An 18,946-nucleotide genomic window follows, 5' to 3' on the forward strand; every position below is an offset into this window, starting at 1 on the left:
AATTATACTTTAAGTTCTGGGATGCATGTGCAGAACATGCAGGTTTGTTACACAGGTATACACGTGCCATGGTGGTTTGCTGCACCCATCAACCTGTCATCTACATTAGGTATTTCTCCTAATGCTATCCCTCCCTTAGCCCCCCACCCCGTTACAGGCCCCTGTGTGTGATGTTCCCCTCACTGTGTCCCTTGTGTTCTCATTGTTCAACTCCCAAACATGCGGTGTTTGGTTTTCTGTTCTTGCGATAGTTTGCTGAGAATGATGGTTTCCAGCGTCATCCATGTCCCTGCAAAGGACATGAACTCATCCGTTTTTATGGCTGCATAGTATTCCATGGTGTATATGTGACACATTTTCTTTATCCAATCTATCATTGATGGGCATTGGGTAGGTTCCAAGTCTTTGCTGTTGTGAACCGTGCTGCAATAAACATACATGTGCATGTGTCTTTATAGTAGAATGATTTATAATCCTTTGGGTATATACCCAGTAATGGGATTGCTGGGTCAAATGGTATTTCTGATTCTAGATCCTTGAGGAATCGCCACACTGTCTTCCACAATGGTTGAACTAATTTACAACAGTGTGAAAGCATTCCTGTTTCTCTACATCCTCTCCAGCATCTGTTGTTTCCTAACTTTTTAATGATGACCATTCTAACTGGTGTGAGATGGTATCTCATTGTGGTTTTGATTTGCATTCCTCTGATGACCAGTGATGATGAGCATTTTTTCATATGTTTTTTGGCTGCATAAATGTCTTCTTTTGAGAAGTGTCTGTTCATATCATTTGCCCGCTTTTTGATGGGGTTGTTTTTTTCTTGTAAATTTGTTCATTCTAGATTCTGGATATTAGCCCTTTGTCAGATGGATAGATTACAAAAATTTTCTCCCATTCTGTAGGTTGCCTGTTCACTCTGATGATAGTTTCTTTTGCTGTGCAGAAGCTCTTTAGTTTAGTTAGATGCCACTTGTCAATTTTGGCTTTTGTTGCCATTGCTTTTGGTGTTTTAGTCATGAAGTCTTTGCCCATGCCTTTGTCCTAAATGGTATTGCCTAAGTTTTCTTCTAGGGCTTTTCTGATTTTAGGTCTTACGTTTAAGTCTTTTAATCTATCTTGAGTTAATTGTTGTACACAGTGTATGGAAAGAGTCCAGTTTCAGTTTTCTGCATATGGCTAGCCAGTTTTCCCAACACCATTTGTTAAATAGGGGATCCTTTCCCCATTGCTTGTTTTTGTCAGGTTTGTCAAAGATCAGATGTTTGTAGATGTGTGGCGTTATTTCTGAGGCCTCTGTTCTGTTCCACTGGTCTATGTATCTGTTTTGGTACCAGTACCATGCTGTTTTTGTTACTATAGCCTTGTAATATAGTTTGAAGTCAGGTAGCGTGATGCCTCCAACTTTGTTCTTTTTGCTTAGGATTGTCTTGGGTGTATGAGCTCTTTTTTGGTTCCATATGAAATTTAAAGTTTTTTCTGACTCTATGAAAAAAAGTCACTGGTAGCTTGATGGGGATAGCAATGAATCTGTAAATTACTTTGGGTGGTGTGGCCATTTTCACGATATTGATTCTTCCTATCCATGAACATGGAATGTTTTTCCATTTGCTTGTGTCCTCTCTTATTTCCTTGAGCAGTAGTTTGTAGTTTTCCTTAGGAGGTCCTTCACATCCCTTGTAAGCTATATTCCTAGGTATTTTATTCTCTCTGTAGCAATTGTGAATGGGAGTTCACTCATGATTTGGCTCTCTATTATTGGTGTGTAGAAATGCTTTTGATTTTTGCACATTGATTTGTATCCTGAGTCTTTGCTGAAGTTACTTATCAGCTTAAGGAGATTTTGGGCTGAGACGATGGGGTTTTCTAAATATACGATCATGACATCTGCAAACAGAGACAATTTGACTTCCTTTCTTCCTTTTTCAGTACACTTTATTCTTTCTCTTGGCTGACTGCCCTGACTAGAACTTCCAGTACTATGTTGAATAGGATTGGTGAGAGAGGGCATCCCTGTCTTGTGCTGGTTTTCAAAGGGAATGCTTCCAGCTTTTGCCCACTCAATATGATATTGGCTGTGGGTTTGTCATAAATAGCTCTTATTATTTTGAGATATGTTCCACCAATACCTAGTTTATTGAGAGTTTTTAGCATGAAGGGGTGTTGTATTTTATGGAAGGCCTCTTCTGCATCTATTGAGATAATCATGTAGTTTTTGTCATTGGTTCTGTTTATGTGATGGATTATGTTTATTGATTTATGTATGTTGAGCCAGCCTTGCATCCCAGGGATGAAGCTGATTTGATTGTGGTGGATAAGCTTTTTGATGTGCTGCTGGATTCGGTTTGCCAGTATTTTATTGAGGATTTTTGCATATATGTTCATCAGGGATGTCGGCCTAAAATTTTCTTTTTTGTTGTGTCTTTGCCAGGTTTTGGTATCAGGATGATGCTGGCCTCGTAAAATGAGTTAGAGAGGAGTCCCTCTTTTTCTATTGTTTGGAATGGTTTCAGAAAGAATGGTACCAGTTTCTCTTTGTACCTCTGGTAGAATTTGGCTGTGAGTCCGTCTGGTCCTGGGCTTTTTTTGGTTGGTAGGTTATTAATTACTGCCTCTATTTCAGAACTTGTTATTGGTCTATTCAGGGATTCTACTTCTTCCTGGTTTAGTCTTGGGAGGGCGCATGTATCCAGGAATTTATCTATTTCTTCTAGATTTTCTAGATTTGCGTAGAGGTGTTTATAGTATTCTCTGATGGTAGTTTGTATTTCTGTGGGATCAGTGGTGGTATCCCCTTTATAATTTTTTATTGTGTCTATTTGATTCTTTTCTCTTTTCTTCTTTATTAATCGGGCTAGCAGTCTATTTTGTTAATCTTTTCAAAAAACCAGCTCCTGGATTCAGTGATATTTTGAAGGGTTTTTTTTTGTGTCTCTATCTCCTTCAGTTCTTCTCTAATCTTAGTTATTTCTTGTCTTCTGCTAGATTTTGAATTTGTTTGCACTTGCTTCTCTAGTTCTTTTAATTGTGATGTTAGGATATCGATTTTAGATCTTTTCCACATTCTCCTGTGGGCATTTGGTGCTATAAATTTCTCTCTAAACACTGCCTTAGCTGCGTCCCAGAGATTCTGGTACGTTGTCTCTTTGTTCTCATTGGTTTCAAATAGCTTATTTATTTCTGCATTAATTTCATTATTTACCCAGTAGTCATTCAGGGCAGGTTGTTCAGTTTCCATGTAGTTGTGTGGTTTTGAGTGAGTTTCTTAATCCCGAGTTCTAATTTGATTGCACTGTGGTCAGAGAGACTGTTATAATTTCCATTCTTTTGCATTTCCTGAGGAGTCTTTTACGTCCAATTATGTGGTCAATTTTAGAATAAGTGTGATGTGATGCTGAGAAGAATGTATATTCTGTTGATTTGAGGTGGAGAGTTCTGTAGATGTCTATTAAGTCTGCTTTGTTCAGAGCTGAGTTAAAGTCCTGAATGTCTTAGTTAATTTTCTGTCTTGTTGATCTGTCTAGTATTGACAGTGGGGTGTTAAAGTCTCCCACTATTATTGTGTGGGAGCCTAAGTCTCTTTGTAGGTCTCTAAGAACTTGCTTTATGAATCTGGGTGCTCCTGTATTGGGTGCATATATATTTAGGATAGTTAGCTCTTCTTGTTGCATTGATCCCTTTACCATTATGTAATACCCCTCTTTGTCTTTTTTGATCTTTGTTGTTTTAACGTCTGTTTTATCAGAGACTAGGATTGCAACCCCTGCTTTTTTTGCTTTCCATTTGCTTGGTGAATCTTCCTCCATCCCTTTATTTTGAGCCTATGTGTGTCTTTGCACGTGAGATGGGTCTCCCAAATACAGCACACTGATGGGTCTTGATTCTATCCAATTTGCTAGTCTGTGTCTTAATTTAGGGGCATTTAGCCCATTTACATTTAAGGTTCATATTGTTATGTGTGAATTTGATCCTGTCATTATGATGCTAGCTGGTTATTTTGCCTGTTAGTTGATGCAGTTTCTTCATAGTGTCGATGGTGTTTACAATTTGGTAGGTTTTTGCAGTAGCTGTTACCAGTCTTTCCTTTCCATATTTAGTGCTTCCTTCAAGAGCTCTTATAAGGCAGGCCTGGTAGTGACAAAATCTCTCAGCATTTGCTTGTCTGTAAAGGATTTTACTTCTCCTTCGCTTGTGAAACTTAGTTTGGCTGGATATGAACTTCTGGGTTGAAAATTCTTTTCTTTTCTTTAAGAATGTTGATTATTAGACCCCACTCTCTTCTGGCCTGTAAGGTTTCTGCTGAGAGATCTGCTGTTAGTCTGATGGGCTTCCCTTTGTGGGTAACCCGACCTTTCTCTCTGGCTGCCCTTAACATTTTTTTCTTTGTTTTGACCTTGGTGAATCTGATGATTATGTGTCTTGGGGTTGCTCTTCTCGAGGAGTATCTTTGTGGTGATCTCTGTATTTCCTGAATTTGAATGTTGGCCTGTCTTGCTAGATTGGAGAAGTTTTCCTGGATAATACCCTGAAGAGTGTTTTCCAACTTGGTTCCATTCTCCCTGTGACTTTCAGGTACACGAAGCAAACGGAGGTTTGGTCTTTTCACATAGTCCCATGTTTCTTGGAGGCTTTGTTTGTTCTTTTTCATTTTTTTTTTCTCTAATCTTGTCTTCACGCTTTGTTTCATTAACTTGAGCTTCAGTCTCTGATATCCTTTCTTCTGCTTGATCGATTTGGCTATAGATACTTGCGTATGCTTCAGGAAGTTCTCATGCTGTGTCTTTCAGCTCCATCAGGTCATTTTTGTTCTCTTAACTGGTTATTCTAGTTAGCAATTCTCTAACCTTTTTTCAAGGTTCTTAGCTTCCTTGCATTGGGTTAGAACATGTTCCTTTAGCTTGGAGGAGTTTCTTATTACCCACCTTCTGAAGCCTACTTCTGTCAGTTCCTCAAACTCATTCTCTGTCCAGTTTTGTTCCCTTGTTGTTGAGGAGTTGTGATCCTTTGGAGGAGAAGAGGCATTCTGGTTTTTGGAATTTTCAGCTTTTTTATGCTGTTTTTTCCTCATCTTCGTGGATTTATCTACCTGTGGTCTTTGATGTTGGTGACATTCGGGTGGAGTTTTTGTGTGAATGTCCTATTTGTTGGTGTTGACTCTATTACTTTCTGTTTGTTACTTTTCCTTCTAATAGGCCTCTCTGCTGCAGGTCTGCTGGAGTTTGCTGGAGGTCTACTCCAGACCCTGTTTGCCTGGGTAGATCCAGCGGAGGCTGCAGAACAGCAAAGATTGCTGTCTTTTCCTTCTTCTGGAAGATTCATCCTGGAGGGGCACCTGCCACATGCCAGCCAGAGCTCTCCTGTATGATGTCTGTCGACCCCTGCTGGAAAGTGTCTCTTGGTCAGGAGGCACAGGGGTCAATCACCCACTTGAGGAGGCAGTCTCTCTCTTAGCAGAGCTTGACTGCTATCCTGAGAGATCCTCTGTCCCCTTCAGAGCTAGCAGGCAGGAACATTTAAGTCTGCTGAAGCTGTGCCCACAGCCACCTCTTCCCCAAGGTGCTCTGTCCCAGGAAGATGGGAGTTTTATTTGTAAGCCCCTGACTGGGGCTACTGCCTTTCTTTCAGAGATGCCCTGCCCAGAGAGGAGGAATTTAGAGAGACAGTCAGGCTACACCAGCTTTGGGACGCTGCAGTGGGCTCTGCTCAATTTGAACTTCCCAGCGGCTTTGTTTACACTATGAGGGGAAAACTACCTGCTCAAGCCTCTGTCCCGGGATGACTTAAGACTGCTGTGCTGGCAGCGAGAATGTCAAGCCAGTGGATCTTAGCTTGCTGGGCTCCGTGGGGGTGGGATCCGCTAAGCTAGACCACTTGGCTCTGTGGCTTCAGCCCCCTTTCCAGGGGAGTGGATGGTTCCGTCTCGCTGGTGTTCCAGGAACTACTGGGATGTGAAAGAAAACTCCTGCAGCTAGCTCAGTGTCTGCCCAAATGACCATCCAATTTTGTGCTTGAAACCCAGGACCCTGGTGGTGTAGGCACAGAGGGAGTCTCCTGGTCTGCGGGTTGTGAAGACTGTGGGAAAAGCTCAATATCTGGGCCCGAATCTACCGTTCCTCACGGCACAGTCCTTCATGGCTTTCCTTGGCTAGGGGAGGGAGTTCCCTGACCCCTTGCACTTCCTGGGTGAGGCAATGCCCCACCCTGCTTTGGCTTACCCTCCGTGGACTGCACCCGCTGTTTAACCAGTCCCACTGAGATGAGCCGGGTACCTCAGTTGGAAATGCAGAAATAATTCACCCTCTTGCTAGGAGCTGCAGACTGGAGCTGTTTCTATTTGGCCACCTTGCCAGCCACCGAAGCCATGATTTCTGAGAGTTCATAGAAATTAGGCTGAAATTTAAATAATTTGCCAGGTCTCAACACTTGATACAGCTTTTTTTAACTTCCCCTTTGATCTTCATAGATCTGCAGGTTTTATTTTCCATTTTCAAAATCTTTTTTTTTTTTTTTTTTTTGAGACAGAGTTTTGCTCTTTTGCTGTCAGGCTGGAGTGCAGTGGCGTGATCTAGGCTCACTGCAACCACCACCTCCCAGGTTCAAGCGATTCTCCTGCCTCAACTTTCCGAGTAACTGGGACTTTGCTCGGCTAGATCTTTGTATTTTTAGGAGAGATGGGGTTTAGCCATATTGGTCAGGTTGGTCTCTAACTCCTGACTTCATGATTCGTCTGCCTCAGCTTCCCAAAGTGCTTGGATTACAGGCATCAGCCTGGCCCAAGTATAGTTTTTGATCTTCAAGAGGTGCCAGTACTCTGTCCTGTTCATATTTGAATTCCCAATGCCTGGAATTTAGTCAGTAAATGAATGAATGAATGAATGAATGAATGAATGAATGCATGTCTCTTGTTCTCCCTCCCTGTTTCTGTCTCCCTCCCGTTTCTAGCTGGCATTCAATAAAACTTATAGTGTTATGTGAGAATCTTACAGTTGCTTTGAATTAAAAAGCGAATTAAACTAAAAGAAAAAGTATCAAGGGAGTAGAATGTATTTTTCTACCAAACAGAAGAAAATTCCTTTTATTTGCATGTACTTCTTGATTTAATTTTGTACATTCTTGATATAATTCGACTTTGATAGGAAGGTCTTTTACTGCTCTTCTAGTTAGTTTTATTTTGCTTCCTTTATTTCTTTCCCCTTTTCAAATTTTCCTGCTTATGAAATCTAGAGAATTGATGCGTGAAATTGATATGAAATCTAGAGAATAGATGCTTGAAACTCATGTGAATCACCTAGAAAGGGAATTAGGACAACTTAGTAAATAAGAAAATGTTTTATTTCTATGGGGAAAAAACTGTGTTGCTTTATTAGGTTTGTTTAAATTATAGTATACCAGGAAAGGAGGAGCTTAACTGTCTTTATCCCTGACATAATATACCATAAACCTAGTTTTTCCAATTACAGGATACCTGTATTTTTGTTTTCCAGTGTACATCCTATATGCCACCAGAATTATGTGTATGCCACCTCACCACCCCCAAACCAAACCAAACCATCTGGCTTTTTTCTGCCAGGCCACTCCTCTGTAACCCAGTTCCTTCTTTGCTTACCAGGATTTATGTTGACTTAATAAATTATTGCTGTGAAAGGAACCATACCTTTTTAACCTGCCAATTAAAAACAAATTGAGTGTATGTATTTTCCCATAAAGGTAACATGGCAGGCCCTGAATTAGTGTTATGTGAAAATGTAGCATAACGGTTAGACTTTTCCTGTGGTAACATCCATTACTGAAGTGTGAAAATGTATGCATACACAAAACACCCTTATCTACCAAGAAAATAAGAAGCTTATTATCCGCATATTAGCTTTTCCCTCTTTCTCACTTGATATTGAGCTAAATTCTTGTCAGAAATCTAGATTGTCACTGGTTGTCAGTACTTCAGTTGTCTTTTTGTCCTCTACAGACTCCACCAGCTGTCTCTGTTTACATTCACACAAATATCATTCACTGTTTAATTTTGAATTAATAGACATCCTTGTCAAACATCACTTTAGGGGCTCATCTGCAAATCTACAAATTGTTTATATAATACAGACCCAGGATTTTTCATTCAGTCTGTACAATTTAAGCAATAGTTTTGTCTTTGTTAGTAATGTTATTGGTATTTTGGGCTTATCTTTCAGTGAGGACTTTGGGAGTGGTGAATTAAAAGATAGTTTTAAATTTCTTTGTGTTTAATTTGGCTTTGTTTTTGCATTTTTGTTGCTTTAGTGTTTGATTATACTAATTCCGTAGAAGAAAAACTATAATCTCTGGATGGAAAAATGCAAATGTATTATAATGAAATTATTGTACTGGCCACAATTTTTTTTTTCTTTTTTTTGTTCTTGTCGCCCAGGCTGGTGGGCAATGGCACGATCTCGGCTCACTGCAACCTATGCCTCCTGGGTTCAAGCGGTTCTCCTGCCTAAGCCTCCCGAGTAGCTGAGGCTACAGGTGCGCGCCACCATGCCTGGTTAATTTTTGTATTTTTAGTAGAGACGGGGTTTCGCCATGTTGGACAGGCTGGTCTCAAACGCCTGACCTCAGGGGATCTGCCCATGTCGGCCTCCCAAAGTCCTGGGATTACAGGCATGAGGCACCATGCCCAGCCCTCACTACATTTTTATAATAAATACTTAGATCAATTTTAGGATGCTTTGGTTTGATAGGTTGAGAAAAGAATTGGTTTATAAAAATTGACACAAAATTCATGGATGTCAAGTATGACTTAGAGGTTAGAAACATAGATAAAATTTAAAAAGGTTAACAGGCTGTATTTAAAATCTACATATTTGTAAAAAGTAAGAACCATGTGCAAGTTAAAGTTTTTTCAAATTGGAACCTAAATTGTGACACCATAGTCTTAGCCATTTTGTATTTTATTAATTTCTTTTTTTAAATTATAGTTTCAGTCTGATGGAAGCAAACAAGAAGATAAAGAAAAAACGGTAAGAGACTAGAAAAATCCAATAATGTGTCTAATGTTTGTCTTGGTACAGTATACTACAAATATTACTGTGAACAAGTTTTAATCATCTGTATGAGTAATTGTTTTATAATGTAGATGCTGATTATAGTTTTTGGCAGCTTATGCAAAGTTATCTTTTAAGATTAACATTTTTTCCTCTGAGGATTAATATGTTGAAAAAGGAAGAGAGAGAAAAGTTCCTCATTCCTTTGCTACCCCTTTCCTTTCCTCACCCCATTTTATGTCTTAGATGGAGAAACATAAATAAGCATTGTGAAAAGGGTGGGTGAGGAATGGGATATTGTATGTTATGAGATTAAGAAATAGTAATTTTCCCAAGGCTGTCATAAATTTATTGTTGGTTATATTAATATAGACATCTTACTGAAATAACTTTTTCTTCTTTCTTTTAGGAAGTTATCCTTAGCTGTTTGCTTAGCATTACTGACCAGGTACTACTTCCATCTCTTTCTTTGATGGACTGCAATGCTTGTATGTCTGAGGAACTATGGGGAATGTTTAAAACATTTCCGTATCAGCATAGGTAAATACATATTATTTTCATGTTTTTAACTATTAGTAATTCTAGTATATTAACCTCTAAGTGTTTAACTTTTCCTAATTCTTCATCTCATCGTTTTTTAAGATACCGTCTGTATGGCCAGTGGAAGAATGAAACTTATAACAGTCACCCACTTTTAGTAAAAGTTAAAGCTCAAACAATAGACAGAGCCAAATATATCATGAAGTAAGTTTTAATTTATTTTTCATACTAATCTAAATTATATCTGGATCTCATTTATTTTCTTTCAGGTAGCTTGTCTGAGCCTCAGTTTTGAGAAAGCCTATGTGTTGTGAATGGTATAGCTGATTTATATACTACAGATGGAATGACTATTAACTGTGGTTTTAGCTCGTTTTGACTACCAAGTTAATGTTTTCATAGTTGTCCTGTTTACATATGGATAAAAATCTAATGAAAATCCTCTTTAATACATGCATCATGTTATAGGATGAGGGTTTTGTTTTCTTCTTTTTAAGGACAGCCTGCTGTGGCCTTTGCTTACCTTTAGTGATTTGTGCAAGGTAGTAAAAGTTCTACAGTTTCCTCTGCTGAAAGTTGCCATAATAAATTTTTTTAATCTGTTAGGAAGAACTAATGAAATTATCCAGAACTATCTCCGCAGGGATCAACTTTTGAGAAATTTCTTTTTTAAAAAAGTTTGTACACTTTTATTTTCATATCATTAAAAACATAAGAGTGATGTTCTACTTCCCAGTAGGTTATTTGAAGTTTAATTATGAAAATCATATACTTCAGATTCGTATTAGTTTAGATACTTAATTATATTGCTGTATTGTAAGTGTTTTCAATGAGGCTATTGTCAGTTGTCATTCCTTTTTTAAATTCATGGCAGTGGTATGGTTATTCTAATTAAAAGTAGTTCGTTCTCAGTTTATTTAGATTTAACAGTGTGTAATGTCTGTTAAATGTTGTCTTTGCCCAGTGATACTGTTTCTGGTCACAGTCTACTGGGAAAACAGGTGTGTGCATGATCACAATCTTTTTTTTTTCCCCCTGTGAGCCTATGGATTATATTGAAACAACCTAGTTTAATAGGTTATACATGTTATACAGCATGAATAAAGTGCTGTGGGAGGATAGATGAGAGTAAATGATTTCACTTGGGGGAGTTTTTTTTGGCAGGAGATGTTATTAGGTCTGAAAGAGTTTCTGGACTTAAGAGTTCTCCAGGTACAGTTTCTAGCTTAACAACATCAGCTAATATTTAGGGGAGCTCTTACTATATGTGCCAGGCATTAAACTAAGTGCTCTGCATGGATTGTTTAATAATACATTAAGCATTATTAAATACCTTAAATTCATCCGCTGTCTCTGCCACCACTACCTTAGTTCTTTTATCTGGCATATTACAGTGATTTGTATATTCTCTTACTTAAAAATCCTTTGGTGACTGACTTTACCTGAAGGTATATGTTAGGCTTTATGGCATGGTGATATAAGTAAGAGGTCCTCCCTGCTTTGTCCCTCCCTGCATACAACCTCCTTTCCTGCCAATTCTGCTTCCAGATGTGCTGAGCCTACTAATGTTTCCCTAAATGTACCACTCTCTCCTTAGCTTCTCTTCCCCTGTGTATACTTTTTGTTTCCTCTGTTTGTACAGGTTTTCCCTTACCTTTCTTTCCCCCTTTCCATCTGGTGACCTCATTCTTGGAGAATGAGCTCCAGTGTTACTTCCAGTGAAGGCTTCCCTAGCATAAACTGCCAAGCACAATCGATCTTTATTTCCACCGCTATTCTTTATGCATCTAATGTTATCATACCTCTAGGTACATTGATATGATTGTTTTTCTGTTTTTAATTATCTAATGTTTTGAATAGTTTATATGTTTACATGGATTAAGTTTCAGTAAATATAAAAGGTATACATACAGCAAAAAGTCTTACCCCATCCTCCATCTACTCAGTTCTTCCCCCCTAGGAAAAGAAAGTAACCACTGTTTAGTCTCTTATTTATCCTTCCATATATTCTTGTGTATATACAAGTCAGTACGAATATATTTTCCCCCTCTTATTATTATTATTATATTAATATTGTTTTTTCTTTGTAAAAATGGGACCTCACTATGTTGCCCAGGCTGGTCTTGAACTCCTGGCCTCAAGTGATCCTCCCACCTTGACCTCTTAGTCTTAGTGCTGGAGTTACAGATGTGAGCCACCACACCCCAGCCACCTTTTAGATTATCAATAGCATATAAGTACTATTCTGTTGATTGCTCTTTTTAAGAATATTGAAATTTAATAAATGATTTGAAATCTGTCTCCCTCACTGGACCAGGCTTGAGAGCAGGAACTGTTATTCTGTTATTCATCCTTTTTTTTTTTTTTTTTTGGGAGATGGAGTTTTGCACTGTTGCCCATGCTGGAGTGCTGCAGTGGCACGATCTCGGCTCACTGCAACCTTTGCCTCCTGGGTTCAAGCTATTCTCCTGCCTCGGCCTCCCAAATAGTTGGGATTACAGGCGCCCGCCACTACGTCCAGCTAATTTTTTGTATTTTTAGTAGAGACGGGGTTTCACCATGTTGGCCAGGCTGGTCTCGAACTTCTAACCTTGTGATTCACCCACCTCAGCCTCCCAAAGTGGTGGGATTACAGGTGTGAGCCACTGCACCTGGCCTCATCCTTATATTTCTACACTTGACCTTAGCCAAAAGGCTGAGGAGACACAATCTTCCTTGTTTTTCTAATGCTTAGTACTTTGACTGTCATCGTAGGTATTAATATGAATGAATAAAAAAATAATTTACTACAGAATAATATGTGCAGAATTTTTAATATACTTGGATTTTTGTTATATTCCAAAGCTAAAACTATTTTACCAGGCTTAAACAATATGATTTTGTTACTGTTTGAAGTTTTTACATTGAGCATATGATGTATTAATTTATTACTTGTAGAATTTCATGAGTTTTGAATACTATTTAAAACATGAGCTTGCTATAGGGCATTTAATAATTCTTTCTACAAATGTTTGTTGTGTTCCATATGCTAGACACTGGTGGTTTGAGGGGAAGACAAAGACAAGAAAATATTTCTTTAATTTTTGTTTGTTTGTCCCTCCAGGGTGATGGAGGCAGAAGGGAATGGAATAAAAAACAGAGAGAGGAGGGGTTGACCTTGGCAAGTAGAGGGAGGCACCTGAAATATTGGGGTTAGAAATAGGGACAGGTAGTGGTAATTTGGAAATTTGAACAAAATACTGTATAGCTAACTGTTAAAACTAATGGTCTCTCTTTTCTATGAAACAAAAACTGGGATATGGAGCGTTGGAAAGGGCAGCAGTTGATGATGAAATAATTTTGATTGATGGGGCCAGTTTTGTCATGAGAAATTAATTATAGCAAGTTTGTCACTTGGATAATGGTCACATCTTCTGAATTATAAACTGAATTCATAATTTACTTCATTATGTTTTCATCCTAGAAAGCTTCCTTCCTGTCACTTGTAGCCTTTTCAAGTCTCTAGATTTATTATGTAATAATCTCAGCAGAGGCATTTAAGATTCTGTATAATAATTGTTTTGAACTGTAAGAATTAATAGATACAAATTTGAAGAATGCTGGTAAAAGGATGACGAGCAAAGGAAGAAATAAAGAGGAAGGAAAGGAGTAGAATTTAGTTTCAAAACATTGTTTACCTTGAATATGAAAAGCAGATAACTTTACATATTGAGGAGTACAGCATTAACTATTGCTGTGTTAGAGTCACTGAGCCAGATGGCATGAGGCATTTCATTGCATGACACCAAATTTGATATCTTAATCCCTAAACTGATAAATGAGTCCTCCTCAATCTGAAATAATTTTGATTCTTTGTAAGAAGAGTTTTATGTACTTGCAGAGTACGTTAAGAGTTTTACTGATTATTAGACTATTACTATGAAGTGGAAATGTGTATTTTATAAATGTTAAGCATTTAATATAAAATCTCAATACCCTCTGGGAGAATCCCTAACCAAAATAGCCCAAATCCTGCCATAAAGGATGTGATGAATGTGGTTGTTTGCATTAATCCGTTTTGGATATTTGGGGAATAATTGCTTTTTCCCCCACGATGATGTAACAAAGCTATCAACATTACAAGGAATGTTACTTAAGATGATCCCTGCCACCTTTTTCTTCCTCTGTAGGCGCCTAACCAAGGAAAATGTGAAGCCTTCTGGAAGACAAATTGGGAAGTTGAGCCACAGCAATCCAACCATTTTGTTTGATTATGTATGTTTTGAGGTTAATATTATTTTAAGGGATTTTTCTTTTTGTTGCCTTTAAATCAGCTCAGGTGGAAACAGAATGATGTTAGAAAATGAAACATTGTAAGGTTATACTAAAAACAAAATTACTACACAATATATGTAACACATTGATCTATTTTTCTATTAATAGTAACAGTGCTACTATTATAGACAATATAATAGTTATTTTGTATATATAATGTTATTTTGTATACCACATTTTGATTTCTGGACTTATTACTTGATTTTAGCTTTTAGAAACATTCAAATGACATTTCATTGTGATTTACCTGTAGTACTATCACTGCAATGTTTGTTTATTTTTATTTATTTATTTATTTTGAGATGAAGTCTTGCTCTGTCACCCAGGCTATAGTGCAGTGACCCGATCTCGGCTTACCGCAACCTCTGCCTCCCGGGTTCAAGTGATTCTCCTGCCTGTCTCCCGAGTAACTGGGATTACAGGCGCGCGCCACTGCACTTGGCTAATTTTTTGTATTTTTAGTAGAGGTGTGGTTTCACCATGTTGGCCAGGCTGGTCTTGAGCTCCTGACCTCAGGTAATCCACCCGCCTTGGCGTCCTGAAGTGCTAGGATTATAGGCGTGAGCCACCATGCCTGGCCAATATTTAGAGATTTCTAAAACACATGAGAGAGACTAGACTCTTTCATTCCAAAATTCAGCTTTAGGCCAACTGGAGTTATTTCCTTTTTTAATTAATTTTTTTAAGATTCAAGGGGTACATGTGCAGGTTTATTACATGGATGTATTGCATAATGCTGAGGTTTGGCCTTCTATTGAACTCTTCACCCAAATTGTGAGCATAGTACCCAGTAGGTAGTTTTTCAAACCTTCACAAGCCCCACCCCATTTACTTTTAGAGTCCCCAGTGTCTTTCTATCTTTATGTCCGTGTGTACCCATAGTAAAGTTTCAGGATACAAAATCAACATACAAAAATCTGTAACATTTCTATACACCAATAATGTTCAAGCTGAAAACCAAATCAAGAGCACAATCCCATTTACAATAGTCACAAAAAAAAGTGCCAAGAGATATATCTAACCAAGGAGGTGAAAGATCTGTATTAGAACTGTAAAACACTGATGAAAGAAATCATAGATGATAAAAGCAAATGGAAAGACATTCCATGCTCTTGGATTGGAAGAATCAATATAGTTAAAATGTCCATACCGCCCAAAGGAATCTACAGATTCATTGCAATTCCAGTCAGATTACCACTGTCATTTTTTATAGAATTGGAATTATTTTCTAACTGAAAAATGTAGCCTAAGAAAATATTCTCTAAGGCAGTGATAAAATAGTAATTTCTATATAAATATGAAATATTTATATAAAAACCACTTTATTTAAATCTTTATATAGGAAGCCACTTTAATTATAAGCATTATTTCTTTTGAAAAATAAAAAGTGTAGTCATTACTTAGTTGGCACAATAGAAATCCTTTGATCAGTTAATGCCTTCTATTATTTGTTGCTGTTTTCCAGATCTTGTCACAAATACAGAAGTATGATAACTTAATAACACCTGTAGTAGATTCATTGAAATACCTCACTTCATTGAATTATGATGTCTTGGCCTGTATCCTTTCAAATGAAGTAATATGTAGATTTCATATTTAATAGATCATATGGTAAATGTTTTATTTTCATTTTGTTTTCCTTTAGTAGCCATCTGAGGTTGACTCAGGTGGCTGATCTGAAGTTTGGTCAGTCAGTAGTGTGTGTGTGTGTGTGTGTGTGTGTGTGTGTGTGTGTGTGTGAGAGAGAGAGAGAGAGAGAGAGAGAGAGAGAGAGAGACTTTGTGTTGTATAAAGGGAGACATGAGGCCTACCAGACTTGTTTTTTTGCGAGATGGAGTTTTGCTCTGTCGCCCAGGCTGGAGTGCAGTGGCACGGTTTCGGCTCATTGCTACCTCCGCCTCCTGGGTTCAAGCGAGTCTCTTGCCTCAGCTTCCCAAGTAGCTGGGATTACAGGCGGGTGCTATCACACCTGGCTAATTTCCTTGTTTTTTGGTAGAGATGGGATTTCACTAGGTTGGCCAGGGTGATCTTGAACTCCTGACCTCAAGTGATCCACCCACCTTGGCCTCCCAAAGTGCTGGGATTACAGGCATGAGCCACTGCACCCAACTGGCTTACCAGACATCTTGATATTGATGGAATCTATCTTGATTGCTGAAAGATGGAAAGGAGGCTAAAGAAGGAATGTTGGTACTACAGTGAGTGTATTTTTCAATAATTAGTTTTAGCAACATCCCTGGTCTTGGAAAAAAAGAAAAATAATTTGTAATGACCAACAATTTTGCCCCTATGATGTGGCATATTTATGTTTTTATTAGAGATGTAATGACTTAAGTTTTTTCTTAATGTATGAAAGATTGTATCATTGAAGCTTTAGCTAATCCAGAAAAGGAAAGAATGAAACATGATGACACAACCATCTCAAGCTGGCTTCAGAGTAAGTATTTTTATTTTTGCGAAAATGAAAATACTGTCTGTGGTAACTGCCATGTTATGTGTTTTATTACCTACGCTTAGAGACTTTTAGAAGCCTATTTGTTAAGAGTTGTTGAGAATATCTAGCTACTGAGTTTATTCTACAGAGTCCTTGGCTACTTAAGGAGGTTGATATGGTACTTATTTATTTTCCTAACTTAAGAGACCATTATTGACTGTGATAGAATTTGGGTAAGCATTACTGGGGAGATGAAATCTCCTTCTTTTTATTTATTTATTTAGTTTTTGAGATGGAGTCTCGCTCTGTCATCCAGGCTGGAGTGCAGTGGCGTGATCTCGACTCACTGCAGCCTCTGCCTCCCAGGTTCTAGCAATTCTCCTGCCTCAGCTTCCCTAGTAGTTGGGATTATAGGCATGTGCCACCATGCCCAGCTAATTTTTGTATTTTCGTTAGAGGCAGGATTTCACCATGTTGGCCAGGCTGGTCTCAAACTCCTGGCCTCAAGTGATCTGCCCACCTTGGCCTCCCAAAGTGCTGGGACTACAGGCATGAGCCACCATGCCTAGCCGAAAATCTCCTTCTTTTTAACTAACATTATTTCATAGGCGTTGATCATAAGGGAGCTAGTCTCATTTCTTCCCATTCCATCCAGAGGTTCCGGTCATCTTAAAAGAACAAAAACTTGACTTAGTTTAACCAAAAAAACTAACCATATTTCTTTTTAATTCTTGTACCTTTGGTTTCTAGCAGCCAGTTCCCTTTCTTTCAACTTATTGTATCTGATAGTGGAATCTTGCAGTGGCTCCCCATTGTCCTTTAAAGTCCGAAATGTTTAATAAGTCATACAAGTAAGTTCTTTTGAAATCAGGTCCTTTTGCACTGTTCTAGCCTCATCTTTTCCCTGCTTCCCAATATTCTAGATTCCATTAATACTGAACTTCTTGTACTTTCCATGAACTTTTGCCCATTATTCACTTGACTTGGAATATCCTTCATGGCCCACTGCGTGTTCTGTTTATTCATTAGATTTCAGCTTAGAGGTCACTTCTTCTGGAAAGCTTTTTCTGTTAATGCTCCCACCCACAAGTCTGAATTGGGCGTTCCTCTTTTATATTCCCATGGAGCATTTTGCTCATCATAGTTATTTGTTTACTTTTCTGTATCTTCCACTAGACTCAGCTCCTTGAAGGCAGGACTTGAGTTTTGTCCAATATCATTTAGGTGCTTAGCAAATAGTTGTGGAATAGGTTGCAGAATACTTGACTTTACTTGAATCTCCTACTCTTGTATTGGCTGGAGTCTCTTCCCTATTCATGGTATGATAAGGACCATTGGTTAAAATTGGTCTCTTGTCTGCTTCCAAGTCTGGTAATACTTTATTTTCTTGCACCTCCACAACTAGTAACATGTTCTTAGATAAAAAGACATTTTTTTTTCCTTGACTCAATTCGAGGGCTGGCATTTTGTCATTTATTCAAGTTTACTGAGTGATCTGTAAGATTTTGTTATATCTTAGTTTCACGAACTCTGGAATCAGGCTGCAAAGATTTGACTTACTGCTCTACTTTATACTATGTGACCGTGAGCAAGTTACATGACATGTCTGTTCTGAATTTGCCTCATCAATAGGTGATACCAACGTAGGATAATAGTTGCAAGGATTAAGTGAGATAATCATTATAAAGTGCTTGGTACAGTGCTTGACATATGTATGCTCAATAAATATTGGTTATTGTTATTATTATGAAACTCCATTCAACAGCATCAGCAATACAATGATTCTTATCTCATTTTATTTTAGAGGTTTAGTTGAAATGATACTTGTGCATTTTGTTTTATGAGTTGTTTTTACTCCTTTTTTATTTCATATAGGTCTGGCTAGTTTCTGTGGTGCAGTTTTTCGTAAATATCCAATTGATCTTGCTGGTCTTCTTCAGTATGTTGCCAATCAGCTAAAGGCGGGCAAAAGGTATTCATAGCAAATTATACATAACGAAATTCAATAGAGTACTTCTGGTGGTTTGGGGTTATTGAGACTCCTATTATCCTGAAAGACTACTTACTTGTTGGTTGTAGGCTCAAGTAGAATAGTTGCTCACTTATTTACATGAAATTCTTTAGTTAAATGATCATACATAAATAGACACTTTTTTTTTCACGAATAAATGTACTATTTGGCTATATATGTTTTTTTTTTTTTTTTTTTTGAGACGGAGTCTCGCTCTGTCGCCCGGACTGGAGTGCAGTGGCCGGATCTCAGCTCACTGCAAGCTCCGCCTCCCGGGTGTACGCCATTCTCCTGCCTCAGCCTCCCGAGTAGCTGGGACTACAGGCGCCCGCCACTTCGCCCGGCTAAGGCTATATATGTTAATGCTCTAAAAATATACTTTCATTTATTTTGACTGCCTATTGGGCTTTTGAGTAAATGCCTAATATGATATATTGTGTATCTTCCTTTAACAAAACATACTGCACTAGGTCAGTATGCAGTAATTGACCTGTATCACATTGAACATCTGGTAGGAACATGTTTATTTTGAGGGTGTATATAATACCTTTAAAGCATAATTTTTGAATTTGAGTTTTAGAGATACATAAGGCTTCCATACCTTTTGGACGATGTCCTTTTTTCTTTATAAAT

The 18,946-nt window shown here is 38.1% G+C and overlaps 1 protein-coding gene across 11 annotated transcripts in view; it reads left to right on the forward strand.

Annotated features, from left to right (window-relative positions):
* THOC2 (THO complex 2) overlaps positions 1 to 18,946 on the forward strand; it is a 130,505-nt gene that overhangs the window by 75,397 nt on the left and 36,162 nt on the right. For 7 of the 11 annotated variants that reach the window (XR_002729636.1, XM_023202298.1, XM_023202305.1 and 4 more), the window contains exons 13-19: positions 8,949 to 8,990; positions 9,424 to 9,554; positions 9,657 to 9,758; positions 13,724 to 13,820; positions 15,334 to 15,427; positions 16,225 to 16,305; positions 18,178 to 18,274. Coding sequence is in view for 10 of the 11 variants with exons in the window: in XM_023202298.1 (XP_023058066.1) it covers positions 8,949 to 8,990; positions 9,424 to 9,554; positions 9,657 to 9,758; positions 13,724 to 13,820; positions 15,334 to 15,427; positions 16,225 to 16,305; positions 18,178 to 18,274 (644 nt within the window). In the remaining variant the exon portion in view is untranslated. The remainder of the gene's footprint in view (positions 1 to 8,948; positions 8,991 to 9,423; positions 9,555 to 9,656; positions 9,759 to 13,723; positions 13,821 to 15,333; positions 15,428 to 16,224; positions 16,306 to 18,177; positions 18,275 to 18,946) is intronic. The other 4 variants (XM_023202307.1, XM_023202302.1, XM_023202306.1 and 1 more) reach the window with 1 other exon arrangement.

This window comes from Piliocolobus tephrosceles, chromosome 12, assembly GCF_002776525.5.
Source record: "Piliocolobus tephrosceles isolate RC106 chromosome 12, ASM277652v3, whole genome shotgun sequence".
NCBI classification, from domain to species: Eukaryota; Metazoa; Chordata; class Mammalia; order Primates; family Cercopithecidae; genus Piliocolobus; species Piliocolobus tephrosceles.